General features: G+C 37.8%; 1 protein-coding gene across 6 annotated transcripts in view; it reads right to left on the minus strand.

The window, feature by feature from the left end:
* The window catches only part of nebl (nebulette), a 313389-nt gene that overhangs the window by 24538 nt on the left and 272338 nt on the right, over window positions 1-16513 (minus strand). For 3 of the 6 annotated variants that reach the window (XM_073054629.1, XM_073054628.1, XM_073054627.1), the window contains 6 exons: window positions 14838-14930; window positions 14637-14729; window positions 14281-14385; window positions 13578-13752; window positions 5835-5927; window positions 2464-2607 (listed from right to left, as the gene is read on the minus strand). In XM_073054629.1, the coding sequence (XP_072910730.1) occupies window positions 2464-2607; window positions 5835-5927; window positions 13578-13752; window positions 14281-14385; window positions 14637-14729; window positions 14838-14930 (703 nt within the window). The remainder of the gene's footprint in view (window positions 1-2463; window positions 2608-5834; window positions 5928-13577; window positions 13753-14280; window positions 14386-14636; window positions 14730-14837; window positions 14931-16513) is intronic. The other 3 variants (XM_073054630.1, XM_073054631.1, XM_073054632.1) reach the window with 3 other exon arrangements.

Here is a 16513-nt window from a genome sequence, read left to right on the forward strand (position 1 = left end):
TTCAAAGAAAAGGTAACCTGCATCCAAGATAGTCCCTGCTACAAGAGCAGAAAGGAGTGAAGCAGGGTTATTCACCAAGGGGAAGGTCAGTGCCTTTAAGCCGTTTTTATTTCCTTCGTCGTAAATCCTTCGGGCAAGGCATATTTCGGCTGGGATCAGCAGTAACGTCACGTCATCAAGGAATTCATTACTTCAGGAAAGACTCTCCTTACTGACTGTGTTAATTATTTGGACTTTTTCATTTATCGCTTTAAGAACTGTTCGAGTTGCCGTAGAGCTGTTAACTTCCTGTTAAGTTAGTCGTTTGTTTATTTTTGGTTTCTTTATTGAGCAGCGTTTAGTAAATGTTTTATTTGTTTATAAAAAACCCGTCTCAATTCTATATTCATTGTTGTTGTATAACAGTATGAATTCCATTGATCAATACAGATCATGCAATTTTCTATATTTGTGCAAAACACCCATGAGTTTTGGAGCAGTGAGGGGAAGAGGATGGTAACAATACGTACCAATAACACTGAACACCATTAATGGGATGGAATTGTTTTCAAGTCAGATCCCCTTTAAATGTCACTAACATGCCACAGTTGTAAAGTACTAGTTTTGGAGAAGATAGAAGGGGACAGGTTAATGATAAACTGGCTGATTCCCATTGAGAGGTTTTCATTCATGTCTAGAAGATGGAGAGAGCTGATCCTAAGGAGAGGGGACTACACAGGCCACCATCAAGCAACAGTTTCTTTTGCAGACCTAGGCAATGTCCATAGCTCCTCCTCACTCTGCAATCTACATTATTTCCCTCTAAGGATCTCTGATCAGCCATTCAATTTGTGGTTCAAATATATACAAATTGCTTCTTGCAGAAAACAAGTGGCATGCTGCACACTCATTTACAGCCCTAGCTAAAAATTGTATTAGTGGACATTAGTAACTCAACAACAAAGTGTCCTTTATCCACTCAAACCCACCCATCCAATTTTCAACGGGCAGACAAATCAAAACAGGGCAAAAGGTAATTAAGAATTGTCATTATTGCCTACATCTAAGCACCCTTACAACTGTTGTCAAAACGTATTGATCTAAATGAAACTACTCAATTGTTGAATTAAAATGGCTGACAGAATCATGTTCTAAAGTATATGGAGCAAATCAGAAACACAGTTTTACATCCTTAGTCATATGGTTAATAAATCCCTAATGTATGGTTTTGCACCTGAACAAAAACATTCCTTACTTTTCTTACTCACAGCAGTGACAGTCCTATCAATTGCCACAAATGACACATGGACTAGCCATGAGGTAAATTGTATTTACATTACTTTGACAATTAAACGTGACTGTAAAAGGAGGGGGAGAAAATCCCTACAATTTAAATACATTCCAGATGGTGCCAATTCCTTTTTCCTGTTCAGAATTCTCACAGCTTTTATAAGTGTACGTACTAAGTTGTCCAAACATGGAAGTAATTTTCCTTTCATCTTTATTCGCATTTCATTGTTGTCCTTGTCTCCAATTTAGCAGTACTAATCTTTCTACATTGGGTTCTTTCATAATGACCATTTAATCATCAGCCTTCTGATCATAGAAGAGTTCAAGTCCTCTTCTACTCTGCCCGCAATCATTTAACACCTATGATTCATTAGTGGGTATTTCGTGAAGTACAAAAAGTGGTGTTGTTTTATTGTTTAGTCCTTGGTTACAATGTGCGATTTGGGCTAGTCTTGATGCAGAAAGACTAACAAACCCAAAAAAAAATAGTAAGTTGAGAATGACAGCATCAAGCACATAGCCAGAGGTAATGTAAGGTCAGCATTTATTGCCTACTTCTGCCCACATTCCTGGAACCATTCTTACACAGAGTACACTGTGCTTTTCTTAAGCTTATTCCACACATGTTCCCAATTGACAGGGATACTTGATGAGTAATTTGAGAAAGCAAACATCAAAATCAATACTAAACTTTGACATTACTACCAAAAACATTGCTACTTATTTCAGTATATGTTAGTTAAAATGTAACTACTGTGCATCAAACAAAAACTGGCTGTTTTTTTAAATTAATTTATACTGAAATCAAAAAGCACTTTAGTGTAACTTCAAGCAAACCTGCCCAGTAAGCAAGTGGTAGAGTCAGATGAACTGTTTGTTGTACATTTCCCTGGGTTTACTTTTCACTAAAGTTAATGGGGGAAAAAATCATAAGAGTACAAAGTAAGTTTCCAATCCAAAGTAAATACATGTGTTAGAAATACTCAAGAGATCTGGCCGTATGTGTGCAAGGAAGAAAAGAATTAACATTTCAATGAGTTTTCATTTGAACTACCTAATCCAATCCAGACATCTTCTCGCTGGGCAAATTACGCCAGAAGTATACTAATGTTTAATAACAGAATCCATCCCAGTGTTTTACATGCAATGGTGTGCAATGTTAGTTAGTATGTACTGAAATTGCCACTCATGTACCTCCTTCCTCGGATAATTCCAGGGTATTTTCACTGTAGCTGGAGAAGGTTGGATTAAGCTCTGTCATCTCTGACCTTTCATCTCCAGCACTCATGCTACCCACACCTGTGGACTGAGACTGTTTACTATAACGTTTTGCCTTTTCTACAGCAAGGAAAGCATAAAAAGGAAATCTGATGTACAAAAGAGTAATAGCAAAAACAATCAACTTCAACAACTTAAAATAATAAATACAAATTTCCCCAAAGTTCGGAAAAAATAATATTCCCTATAGCTCTTGTCAAAAACTAATCATTACTTTATTACTAATGCCAATACAGGAATTTATCTACAACTTTTGATATATTTACAAAGATTATTCTGGCTGCATCTTCTAACAGCAATGTTGCCTGGATTGGGGAGCATACCTTATGAGAATAGGTTGAGTGAACTCGGCCTTTTCTCCTTGAATTGTCAGAGGGATGAGAGGTAACCTGATAGAGGTGAATAAGATGATGAGAGGCATTGATCGTGTGGATAGTCAGAGGTTTTTTCCCAGGGCTGAAATGTTTGCCACAAGAGGACACAGGTTTAAGGTGCTGGGCAGTAGGTACAGAGGAGATATCAGGGGTAAGTTTTTTACTCAGAGAGTGGTGAGTGTGTAGAATGGGCTGCCAGCAATGGTGGTGGAGGCGAATAAGATAGGGTCTTTTAAGAGGCTTTTAGATTGGTACATGGAGCTTAGTAAAATAGAGGGCTATAGGTAAACATTGTAATTTCAAAGGTAAGGACATGTTCGACACAACTTTGTGGGCCGAAGGGCCTGTATTGTGCTGTAGGTTTTCTATGTTTCTGTATTTTAATAGCACTATACAAATCATTGGAAACCCTTGGCCCCTGTAATCTTTGTGGTGTCAACTTCAAATTTACATGGCAATTTCTCTGCCATAAGGAATTAATAGCTCACAAGCTACTCCTTACAAGCCAGCACCACATTCCTTTGTAAATAAAATGATACAACTTCACTGGTTGCAGAAAATGAAACATTAATTGCCTTGCAATGTTCTCAGCCAGTAACTTGCAGTAACATCTATTCATACACAAATGGACCTCAAAGTAGCATTAAGTAAGAAAGGGTACATATGTTGTGCTTGCTTTAGATTAGTTCCTGAGGAGTCTTCTGCAGACTCAGCGTGAAGCCGAGATAAGTGAAAATTAAGAATCCTGTTAACGTCTCTAATTAATACTACTACCTACTGCTATGAGAGATTATGTGTGGAAAGTGAAAGCCCAATTTCCCTGATATACAGTACAAAACAATCAAAAGTTACTATGCCGGGATCTTCTAATATATCTTTATGAGTGTAGCAGCAGGGTGCCAACAATTTCAAATCAATAGGGCAGCAGATTACAGATTCAAGTGGATGATCAGCGCAGAGTCGGTTGAGAAAGTTGTTAGATGACAAGCATCTAATTGATTAGATGAAAGAGATCTTGTTTCATCATTTTACCCCATGGAGCAGAATAAACATCATGCAAATTAATTTCTAGGCAGTAAATGTATACACTTTTAATTTCCTTGTTTCATAAGAATAAAATGGAATTGCCTATTATTGCCCTAAGTACATTCCAGATTTTTGGACTAGAGATACCGGCTTCAGTATTTGTTTCTAAGTATAAGATGATAGTGTGGTTGGCCTGATAGTCAAAAGCCGCAAGAATGCTTTGGTTGGGACTGAAGTCTGAAGTAGAAAGATTAATGGTGGGAGGGAATGGGAAAGCAAGGAATAGGAGTGGCAAGAGGAGTTGTGGAAGATTGTAGCTGGATGAATGAGGATCTCTGTGGCTCATGGAAGTAGAGGTGGAAGCTAAAGGAGGTTAGTTACCTCAGCTGGGAGGCTGAAGGACATAATTGAATGTTAGTTCCAGTAGTCCTCCATCTTGTGTTTGCATGACATGATTGAAATTGAAGTAGTGATCAAATCTCCACAATCTACCTTCAATGTAATATTTAACTGAGGAACCCTATACCTGGGAGTGCTTTGGTCACCTGTCTCCCCCACCTCACCTCACCTCTATGTAAAGCTGAAGTGCATAGGCTCAAGGTGAGCTGAGTTCACATTTAAAGTATTTATTATCCCACTCAACCCAAACCCCTAAATGTAGGAGCATTAATATTTTCCTTAATATGCCTGTTGATGTACAATTTTTCAAAGTTTATGTCATTTATGTTATCAGAAGATGCATCTATTATTGTCTGCATATTGAGGAGTATCATCCATTGTTGCAACTGTTGGTGAAAACTACCTTACACAATTAATGCTTGAGAATATTTGCACATTATACTAACACTGCTTACGCTTGCCCTGCTGTTTAGTTAACTATGAACCAATCACTTAGGAATCCTTTTCACAACATTTTCAGATGTCCGATTGAACAAAGCTAAACATTTCATTCCACTGAACTCAGATGTGCATTCTACAGGATATTTGACTTGTTTGGGAAGATTAAACTTCACAAAATCATACACAAATTACTGCATAAAATCGTGCTTTAAAAGGTTTCAAAGTGAATCCCCTGCTCTCAGTAAAAGGTCCCAGTGTGACACAGATGAACTCTAGAGCTGGGAGTTACTGAGTGATAAAAGTCACTACATCTGCCACTATACTCCATCGCCAGTTAATCCATTCTCTGATCTTCCACTGGCTAGGTGCAGAGAAGGATTAGAAATCCATTCAATTCAATAGGATTTCCAGCCTGGAGAACAGGGGAAGTGATGATTTTGTTTTAGAGTAGATCTATGTCTTTATTGATTTTTGTGTGTCTTAATTAACTTTATTTTTAACAATTACTATTTTAAATCATTGACATTATGTTAAATAAATACAAAAACAGCATAAATAAATTGTAAAGCTCTAACTACAGGCTTCTGTCAAAGGTTGTGAGTGCAAGGACTCAAGACTATGCTGTTTGAGCCTTAGTTGCTAGGTGTGAATGATCAGCATCCCTCCATATCTGGCTCAGGTTGGGAAATGAGCTGCTGATTCCAGTTTAAGAGGCCTAAGTATGTTGGTGAAGCTTGGTTCAGGATATTAACTATTTTGTTCTTACTATAATTCAACTTGTAATCAAAAAAAAGATTGCAACTCAATGACACTAATTCAAGACAGAGGGTTGTTATTCCTTATTAAATTGGTGGGTAACAACCAACATAATTCTGCCAATGTTCAGTGGTTTCCAAATTGAATGTTAACTTGGCCTAAAATTTATAGCGAACCCATAAGCTGAATTTAGTGGAATTGCCCTTAGCATCTAAACAAAATGCCTTTTAAAATTTATTAAATAGAAGTAAATAATAAAGAATAAAACTTAAAAGCAAACAGGATTTATACCAGAGAGCAAGTGTAGACTTCTGCTTTGGATGTTGTCTTCAAGAGGATCAAAGTCAAAGATGGAACCAGGATCAGTGCGCCATACTTTAAGTTCTTTCAGCAGAAAGGGAAAGGACAAGAAACATGTAACAGCCTTGATAGCACAGCTGACTCTATAAGCAATTCATCATGGGCCCATTCCTTCCCACCGTCAGTAGTTTCTACAGGAGGTGTTATCTCAAGAAGGCATCCATTATCAAAGACCCTCACCATCCGAGCCATGCTAGTTTCTTGCAGCACTGGTCCTGCAGATGCTACAGAAATGTAAAGTCCTACACTACCAGGTTAAAGAACAGCGACTTCTCTTCAACTATTCACTTCTTGATTCAACCAGCACAGCTCTAATCACTATCTCAGTAAGCAATACTATGACTGCTTTGTATTAAAATTAACTGCTGCTATTTGTTCTAATTAAATTTTGAATTATACAACTTGCATATAGTTTATGCTTTTCTTGTGGATTCTGCTTAGAATATTGCTCTGTGCCTGAGTTGCTGCTGCAAGTGAATTCTTCATCACACCTGTGCATATATGCACTTGTGCATGTGACAATAAACTCAACAATAAGGTTTAAGAAGCATTGTCTGATTAAACATTTCTACAGTCTTCCTTCAGTTTTGTATATGCCAAACAACTTTTGCTATCTTACTATAGCAAGCCATTATCCAGTTGTAGTTGGGAAGCAGGCGGGAGTTTTGTTTTTAAATATCCATTCACAGAAGTAGGCACATTTGTGAACTCAGCATTAAATTAATTGCACAGCCCAAATGAATGAGCGGTTTATTTGCCTATTCTGTCAGACAGTGAAGAGCTAACCACTTTGCTTTTGGTCTGAAATCATATATGTACACCTCTCCAATATGAATAGTATTTTTCCATCCCAATTGGAAGCATCAAAGTCAGTTGAAAACTTAAGGAGTTGGAACAGGAGTAGGGTATAAGAATCCTCAAGACTATTGCACCATTAAGTTTTTGACCTTAACTCCAATTTTTTTTTTACCTATTTCCTATAACATATGAGGTCCTTCATCCAAAAATCTGTCTACTGTGGCCTCATATATTCGGAAATTCAGTGTGCGCAATCTCCTGGGGTAAGAATGCTAAAGATTCACAAGTTTCTTAGAGAAGAAACTCCGTGGCCAAGTTAAATATAAACTGTGTTCCCTACTTTTAGAATCGAACCATCCTTCCACCCCTGAGAAAACACATACTCACATCAACCCTGTCAAAACCTAATGTTTCAATAAGATCACCTTCTATTCTAGTAATCTTCAATGATCAGAGGCCAAACAGATGAGCTGTTACTTATGAGCACTTCCCTTCATTCCGAGCAGCATCCTAGTGAATCTTCTTTGAACTACAAGTCCTTCTGAGAGACCAAGTGTACCCATGCTATTCCAGGTATGATTTCACTAACACCCAATATAGTAAAGCAATAGATGTCTACTTTTGTAATCAATGCTCCATTTGGCTTTAAGTACTTGTTGTACCTGTATGGTAATTCTCTGCAGTTCATGCTCAAGGACCACCCAAAGTTCAAAGTACATTTATCATTGAAGTACGTATACTATATACCCAACGTTGAGATTCCCCTCCTTTTAGGCAACCACAAAACAAAGAAACCCAATAAAACTCATTTAAAAAGACAGTCAAACACACAATGTGCAAAAAAATAACAAATCATGGAAACAATAAAAGTAAGCAAATAAAATGAAAGTGAGTTCATAGCCACAAAGCCAGTCATCGCTGCAGGTGGTCTAGGGACCCATTAGTTTCAGGCAACAGCCTCAGTTCAATGCAGAGATGAGTAAACCTCACCAAGCAGCAAGATAAACACCAGCCTGTCCCTCTCCTCCAGACCCGATGCCCAGACATTTTTAATCTGGCTGGCGCTTAAATCAGCACAACATCAGCTCATTCCTCACTCTCAGAGCCATGCCCTGCTGTTTTGAAACGCTCTCGGGCTTGGACCCTGCCACCACAATTCAGTCAAAAATCAACCTTTCCAATCTGGCCCCGTGCTTAAATTGGCCAAACATTGGCTCACTCCTCATTCTCGAGTCTGGACACCACCGCCTCAACTCGCCTCGGATCTACCATTTTAAATCAGCTCCAAGTCCGCTCTAGCAATGGCCAAACATTGGCCCATTACCTGCTCTCGTGCCCAAGCCCCACCACCTCAATTAAACCCATACGTGCCACGCCGCAACCATCCTGCACCTTCAAGACTTCAGTTCACATTGCAAAAGTGCCACGTTGCACAGGTGGTTCAAATCCTCAACACCAAAAAGGAAGTTACAGACTATAGATTGCAGTGTTTGTTATCCAGAAAAAGTGTGATTAATAGAGCAGCCAGTAGTTTAGTTTGCTGCCAATAAATCATCATTGTGTTTCACTAGCACCATCTTAAACCGAGATCCACTGTATAGCAGGATTTTCGTGTACCTCTCCGATTTAAACAATATTCTTCTTTTTGAGTTTCCTCACAAAGTAGGTAACCTTATATTTCCCTATACTGTGTACTAGCAGCCAAATTGGCTGCAGGACACTCAATCTTGTCATCCAAATCATTAGTATAGATTTATAGTAGTTGACTTCCCAATAATAAACTACTTGCAGCATCTTGCCAACATAAAACAGTCCACTCATCCCAATGATTTCCATTGGTAAGCTAATCCTCACACTATAGTAGTGCTCCAACAGCATCCTGCCATAATTAGACAACACAATACAATCGAGAAGTCTCGCTGAAACTTTAAACTGAAAAATCAGATAGTTGGAGCTTTTTTTTAATTACACACTTTTCAAGAACTCACTTTCAATCATCCAGGAAAGTGTCAGTTAGCTTGCTTGAAGAACCTGCCTTCTCCAATTTCAACAGGATTCCTCCACCAGTTTTACTCATCTTACAACATTTTAAAGGAATTGTTTCTTATGCAAACTCCTGGATCGACCCTTCCAACCTCTCCCTGCCTTTTGGCACTTTCCCATGCAACCACAAAAGATACAACACCTGGCATTTCACCTCTGCCCTTCCTACCACAGAGAAACTCCAGCATTCCTTCAAAGTGAAGCAAAGATTCATTGGCACTAATGTACTGAATTTAGTGTTCCTATTGTAGTTTCTTCTACATTAGAGAAATCCAACACAGACTTTGCTAGGTGATTGCTTTACCAAGCACCTACTACAGTACACATTCAATCCACAAGAATGAACTTGACCTACCAGTTGCCTGACCATTTCATTTTTCAACCCACTCTGACCTTTCTGTGATCTCCTACACTGCCTTGTAATTCTTTGTAATTGAAGCTAGCTTGCGTTCTCTTTTTTTCTGGTGTATATTAACTCTGTTCCTCTTGCAGCAGATAGACCTGACTTGCATTTTCAACATTTTCTGTTTTTATCCAAGAAAAACTCGTTTATTTTTGACAAAACCGCCCTGAATTCTAACACTCACGCACATATCAAGAGCAATTTACAGCAACCAATTGATGCACCACACACTTTCTTTGGGACATTCAGGGAACCAGAGGACTAGAAGAAGACATATTGTCATCGTAAAAATATGTAAATTCCACACAGACAACGACAGGATTCAAACAGGCCACTAAGAGACAGCTGCTCTACCAGCTGTGCTGCTGCACTGTCAGATCTGGAGTCGATTGTTAAGGATGAGGTTTCAGGGTACTTGAAGGCACATGATAAAATAGGCTGTAGTCAGCATGGTTTCCTCAATGGAAAATCTTGCCTGGCAAATCTGTTGGAATTCTTTGAAGAAATTACAAGTAGCAGGATAGACAAAGGAGAATCGGTTGATGTTGTATACATAGATTTTCAGAAGGCCTTTGACAAGGTGCCACACTTGAGGCTGCTTAACAAGCTACAAGCCCATGGCATTAAAGGGAAGATTCAAGCATAGATAAAGCAGTGGCTGACTGGCAGGAGGCAAAGAGTGGGAATAAAGGGATCCTTTTCTGGTTGGCTATTGGTGACTAGTGTGTTTCATAGGAGTCTCTGTTGGAACGGATTCTTTTTATGTTATATGTTAATGATTTGGATGATGGAATTAAAGGCTTTGTTGCTAAGTTTGCAAACGATATGAAGGTAGGTGGAAGGGCAGGTAGTTGTGAGGAAATAAAAGAAGCTACAGAAGGACTTGGACAGATTAGGAGAATGGGCAAAGAAATGGCAGCTGGAATACAGTGTTAGGAAGTGTTTGGTCGTGCACTTTGGTAGAAGAAATGAAAAAGTTGACTATTTTCAAAATGGAGAGAAAATACTGAGGCACAAAGGGACTTGGGAGTGCTTACACATGATTCCCTAAAGGTTAATTTACAGATTGAGTCTGTGGTGAGGAAGGCAAATGCAATATTAGCATTCATTTCAGGAGGACTGGAAAATAAAAGCAAGGATATAATCTCGAGACTTTATAAAGCACTGGTGAGGCCTCACTTGGAGTATTGTGAGCAGTTTTGGACCACTTATCTTAGAAAGGATGGGCTGAAACTGGAGCGGGTTCAAAGGAGGTTCATGTAAATGATTCCAGGTTTGAATGGCTTGGCATTTGAAGATCGTTTGATAGCTTTGAACCTATATTCACTGGAATTCAGAAGAATGAGGGGTAACTATCAAATGTTGAAAGGCCTTGATAGAGTGGATGTGGAGAGGATGTTTCCTATGGTGGGAGACTCTAAAACCAAAAGGCATAGCCTCAGAATAGAGGGCATCCTTTTCAAATGGAGATGAGGAGGAATTTCTTAAGTCAGAGTGGTGAATCAGTAGAATTCTTTGCCACAGGCAGGTTTGGAGGCCAAGTCTTTATGTATATTTAAGGCAGATGCTGATAAATTCTTAATTGGTCAGGACAAGAAGGGTTATGGGGAGGAGATTTGGGCTGAGAGGAAAAATGGATCAACCATGACTAAAATGGCAGAGCAGATTTGATGGACCAAATGGCCTAATTCTGCTCCTAGGCTTTATGGTCTTAAGGTTTTATGATCTCAGCAAGTTCTATCATAGGAGAAGTAAAATTAGCTTTGGGGAGAAATGGAAATGCTTTTGCTTCACTGTTTCTGGGCCAAGTTAACCTACAAACGTACATTAACCCACTAGGCTATCTTCTTTATACCCTGCTGCACCGCTCTGTCCTGGTGATACCTCTCTCTTAACCACATTCACAGGATAGACTCATGTCTCAGATATGACTTCATCCCAAGATCAGGTATCAGCCCTCAACTCCCAGTAACGCAGCAATAGATTCCTCACCCATTTTTGCATTTAAGGACGTCAGAAAGCTTCCAGCCCAACAAGGAGCCAAGTCTGTCATTCCAACTGGCTTCTGTGTCAGCAGATAGTTGACATGCTGGGAAACTGGATGAGATCCTTTTCCACTTGCATAGTCAATTCTTCACATGAGAGACTCAGAAAGTTATTAATGGAAGCATCATTCTATCATTCCTAAACAATTGCATATAATGTGTAAAATACTAGCTTGTAATTCCAGGTTTAATTTATGTTACTGCATAAATAGAATTTGAAATAATTGAATATTTTCTCTACATCTTCCTATCAGTTATATCAAATGATTACTTGTGTCAATGTGATTTTTTTTCTCATTTGTTTCACTGAAGATAGACCATTTGAACTGACCTAGGATATTATTGCTGTTTTAAAAGTAATAAAGGGGAGTTTACATAGCCCTTCACTTGTACTTGCATAAAGTTACTCCACATTTGGCTATAGTTTCCTCTCAGTGGAAGAACACAGAGTGCAGTGCCCAGATCTGATTATTTCTCTTCATGGTATTACTATGTGTAAATACAGTGGATTCCAGTTAACTGGGACACACTGGCACCAATAAATTTTGCCCCAATTAAGTGACTGCCCAAATTAGCCAAAAATCTAATGGAAATAGTTTAAAAGGTGTAAAAAAAAAAGGACAAAATATAATTTAACTGAAGAATAAATTATGCATTTAAATTAAATACAGAACAAGTTAGTACACTAACAATACTACTACAGTACTATAAAACTGTAGTTCATAATAGTTATCAACTGAGAAGTTCATCCAGTGCACACTGCCATGTTCTTTTGATTGAATATGAATGAACAAAATCAGTGGAGACATTTAGTGCAGATAATGGACTGCCTTCAACAATTGCATCCTCCAAATCTTCATTTTCATTGTTACATTCAAGACGATTGTCAGTACCTTCAAATTCTTTCTAGTTCCTAACTTGTAGAAGTAGTGAAATTGTTTAATTTTCACTCCCAGTTGTTACTGACATTTCCAAACCTGAATGCTTGAAACTGCAGTGAGCAAAACAGTTCCAAATTATCTTATTGCTATTTCTCGCCAATTATCAGTGACAAAAAAATCACTGCTTGTGAACATAAACACATGCAATGGAACAATGCAACTATTTAAAAACTGTTTGCCCTAAGCACATTGTAGTGTTTAAAGTCCACACAATTGCATTTGAGTGATGCTAGTTAGAAGCTTCAGTATCAGTCTCCTGTCCTAGTTAAGCAGCATAGTGTCCCAAATAAATTAAGGGAATCCTGGCTATTTTCCTGATTAGTTTTTGTTCATTAAGAGTTGGCTCAAATAAGCAGCTGCTCCAATTAACCGATGGCCTAATTAACTAGAATCCACTGTGCTCTAAAAACAAACAGTGAATACCTATGAAAGCTGCTATTTTCTAGTAAATAAAGACATCAATTGATACTATTTTTGGGAAAGAAAAGCACATATGAATGAAAAAATATTTGCTTTCCAGAATTTACTACAGACACTTGATAACAGATAAGCAAAAAAAATTCTTATTTTCTGAAAGCTGGTTTTTGAAATACCATTTGATGTATATTATTAGTCCTAAAGAGTTTATATCATTTCACTGACTTAGGAAGCAATATTTGATGGTGACAGACAAGATCAACTATTATCCAACTCAAGTATTTATAATAATACTAGAAATAGATAATCAGGCAGCAGACTAGTAATATTTCTAATTCTCATCTAACAAAAGACAAGTTTTAGCAGAGCCCAAACAAAACTAATTCCACTCATTTGGGTGAAACTGGTTGTTATTCAAAGAAAAAATATCAGCTACTGCTAACAGCAGTTGTACACTCTCTAAGTTATGGCTTCCGATATTTCAATCACCATTTAAATTAACTAATCAAAATTATGAAGCGTATTCACAATGAAATATTCTATAACAGTTCTAACTCTATTAAGCAAAGAGAAAGCAAACAGAAAATAAAATCCTTTCTCATTGGTTTAGTATGAGTATGCTAATGTTCCAGATTCAAACAATCACCTGCTGCAGTTAACGTCAAAATTCTCTACATGTCCTCTCAGAAGCTTGTAGCAAGCAGAAAAGGCTAGCACATTAAAAAAAACACACCAGGGTTTAAAGTTTTCCAGAACTGCGTTAAGACATTAACTTTAATAAAGGATACCGGTAAGACAGCATTTGAAACCACCAAATCAACCAATTTAATGCATAAGAATAGAATTGATCAGCATTCAAACAGTACGGGTAAAACTCATTATTTACAGATGCTGACATAACATTCTATATAATCATAATCTTTGAGAAATATAGCCTTCAATTTGTAATCCATGTGTTTGCCTATCAAGTGTGGCATTTTGCTGAAAATAAAAGTTGGAAGAAGTAGTTTTAAAGAATGTAAAATACCTCCCATAATGCCCGTTCTGTTTTTCTCCATCTCCACCACATGGGGCTGCACTCCTTTGTACATTGCATCACTTACAAACTGAGTGTTCTTCCTAGCTCGCTCTGTTACCAGGTCATCAGCTACTGAAGTGAAACCCTTTCCCTTTGTCTTTTCAAAGTCTTCATGGTATTTAATCTGTCAACAAAGCAAATTGTAAATGGTTATTTGCACATTTTGTTGGAGTATTAACCAGTTAGTAGTTCAGATTAAGATCATCTCAGTAATATTCTAAAGTTTCTTTTTTGAAATTCTATTCTCACACTCAGAGGCAACCATGCAATCACGTATGTCAATACTCAGCCATACAACATGCACTACCCACACACACAGTGATCAAATTGCTTCAGGCATAAAATCATTCAAACTGTGTGCAGTGGATCAGGTATGTGAATGTTACACAAGCAATGATTGTGCCACAGAATAGACACAAGCAGGAAGGTTCTCAGTTACAATTTTTATTAAGACAAATTCATTTGAGTACATATCCATCACTTCAAATACAGATTAGTGCCAAGTGTGCTCACTTTCCGGTGTAAATTTAGTACGTCATTTCCATTAGTTTTTTTTTATGAAGTTCCTCATAAGTTATCAAACACGGTTGGTAGTTGATTTGAAACATCAATCTCTCTACACAATGTTAGTAGAAAACTAGTTCAGCTATACCATAGAGATATTATTTTGTGTTTCACGAACACGTCTCATTTCTGGAGTGTCAAAAAGCTGAATCGGTCTGCCTTGCATTTCCTTCAAGTCAGTATTGTAGAGCACCTACCAACCAAATTAACATAAAAATGTTCACATTCCACAATATGAAATATTGTACACCAAGCAAAACCAATATAACAAAATTTAAGTAGTTATGTCTAATCATTACTGTCCATTTTAAAAAATGCTTGCAACAATTATTTTCTAAATATTAAACACTATTGAACAGACAAGCCAACAGATTTTGTACATTGCATTATGCTTGGTACAATCACAGAAGAAAATGACAACCAACGAAGGGTGTAAAAACTTGCCGAACTTATATTTGATTGATTTTTCTTGGCCCGCTCTGTCTCTAGAGTAACACAGACTGCTGTACCTGTGCCAACCTTTTCTTTATATTGGACCTTGAATGGAAATATATACATATATATGATGAAATGCCAAATAATTAACTAAAAGATGTGTGCAATTTAAAATGCACTCTTAAAAATCAACTATTTTATTTAACAAACCGAGCTGATGTTCTTCTGATTCTCCTTGACACGTTTTAAATCATAAAGATCTGGAATTGCTGTTCCTTGTCCAATTTCATCTTTGTAATTCACCTACATAAAATATAAATGATATAACGTCTACTTCAATTGACAAAAAGCAAGTCAAGCCCATTAGTTTCAACTTAACAATATTAATGTCAAGAAGCTATTTAATTTGATCAGTAACTGCTCACTTTTCTGGAAAATATAAAGTGCACTGACAACAACTCTGTAAGACATTATTCTGCATTGGAAGTAAGAAAAAAGTACAGAGAGCAATGATTGGTCAGCCAGCAGCTAAGCAGAGAGAAACTGTTGGTAAATGACAGAAGTTCAGTGTAGAACTGCCAGGAATTAACACAATAAATTCCAGCAAGTTCAGAAATTGGTGTGTGCATGATGGTCCTGAACACTTTGATAGATTTGACAGCTGGAATCTGCTCTTACACTCCGCTTCTGGATTCCACATGCATCTGGCATAGAATCCACTAGCCCATTTGCTTCAGTGGAGTTTTACAGCTATGTAAACCTCAGGATTAGGCAAATTATGTTTCTTTAATTATTACCATGAGAAATTCTGCAGTTAATGGAAATCCAGAGCAACACACACAAAATGCTGGAGGAATGCAGCAGGTCAGACAGCGTCTATGGAAATGAATAAATAGTTGATATTTCATGCTGAGACTTGTCTTCAGGACTGGAAAGGAAGGGGGGAGATGCCAGAATAAATAGGTGGAGGAAGGGAAAGGTTAACTAGAAGGTGATAGGTGAAGCTGGGAAGATATAAAAGGTAAAGGGCTAGAGGGGCACCCAGGGGAGCTGATAAGTAGGTGCGAAAAGGGCAAGAGGACAGAATGGTGAATAGAAGGAAGGAAGGAAGGGAAGAGATTTTTTTAAACCAGAAGGAGAAATCAATATAGAAGAGCAACACCTTATAGTCTGGGTAGCCTGCTACCTGTTGGCCTGAATATCAATTTCCTCTTCTAATAAAAAAAAATCGGTCTTCCCCCTCCTCCTCTCTACTTCTATTCCCCACTCTGGCCCTTACCTCTTCTAACCGATAAATGTAGTCTAAATGTCACATCAAATCTGCACCAAAGGTTCAAATCAAATACTTCCCCTCAAGACCGATTCCCTTTCTCTGTTCACCCTCGTTTCCTTCATTGGATCTTCAGATTTCTTTTATATATGAAAAGGGTTCAGAAATGTTATGGAAGGAGCAGATTGGAAAACAATCATTTAATAAAACTCCTTGATTCAGGAAGGAGAGCTCCACTCAGAAAGAGGGATAATAGACATCTTAGAGTAAATGTACCGCTTCACAACTATTATTTAAAGGCACTAATTCCCATCAATCAGAAAAAAACTTAGTAAGCAGTGACTGCAGGTGTTACAAATAAATTCAGTGGTGCTGCAATGGAGACACTAGCGAGGGTGGATTTGTGGTTCTTCAGAACAGAGAAGGCAAAGGGAAAAGCATATTGAGCTATACAATTTGTGAAGAGTGTAGAAAAGGTAACTGGTAAGAAGCAGAGATGATTGTAACTAGAAGACATGGGCTTAAAGTAAGAGAAGGCGATCCGGAGGGAATTTGAGAAAAAGTTTTTTCTCCCGGAGGATGGTTGACAGCTGGAACAAATTACCCAAGTGAGTGG

The sequence above is a fragment of the Hemitrygon akajei genome, chromosome 8 (genome assembly GCF_048418815.1).
Source record: "Hemitrygon akajei chromosome 8, sHemAka1.3, whole genome shotgun sequence".
Lineage (NCBI taxonomy): Eukaryota > Metazoa > Chordata > Chondrichthyes > Myliobatiformes > Dasyatidae > Hemitrygon > Hemitrygon akajei.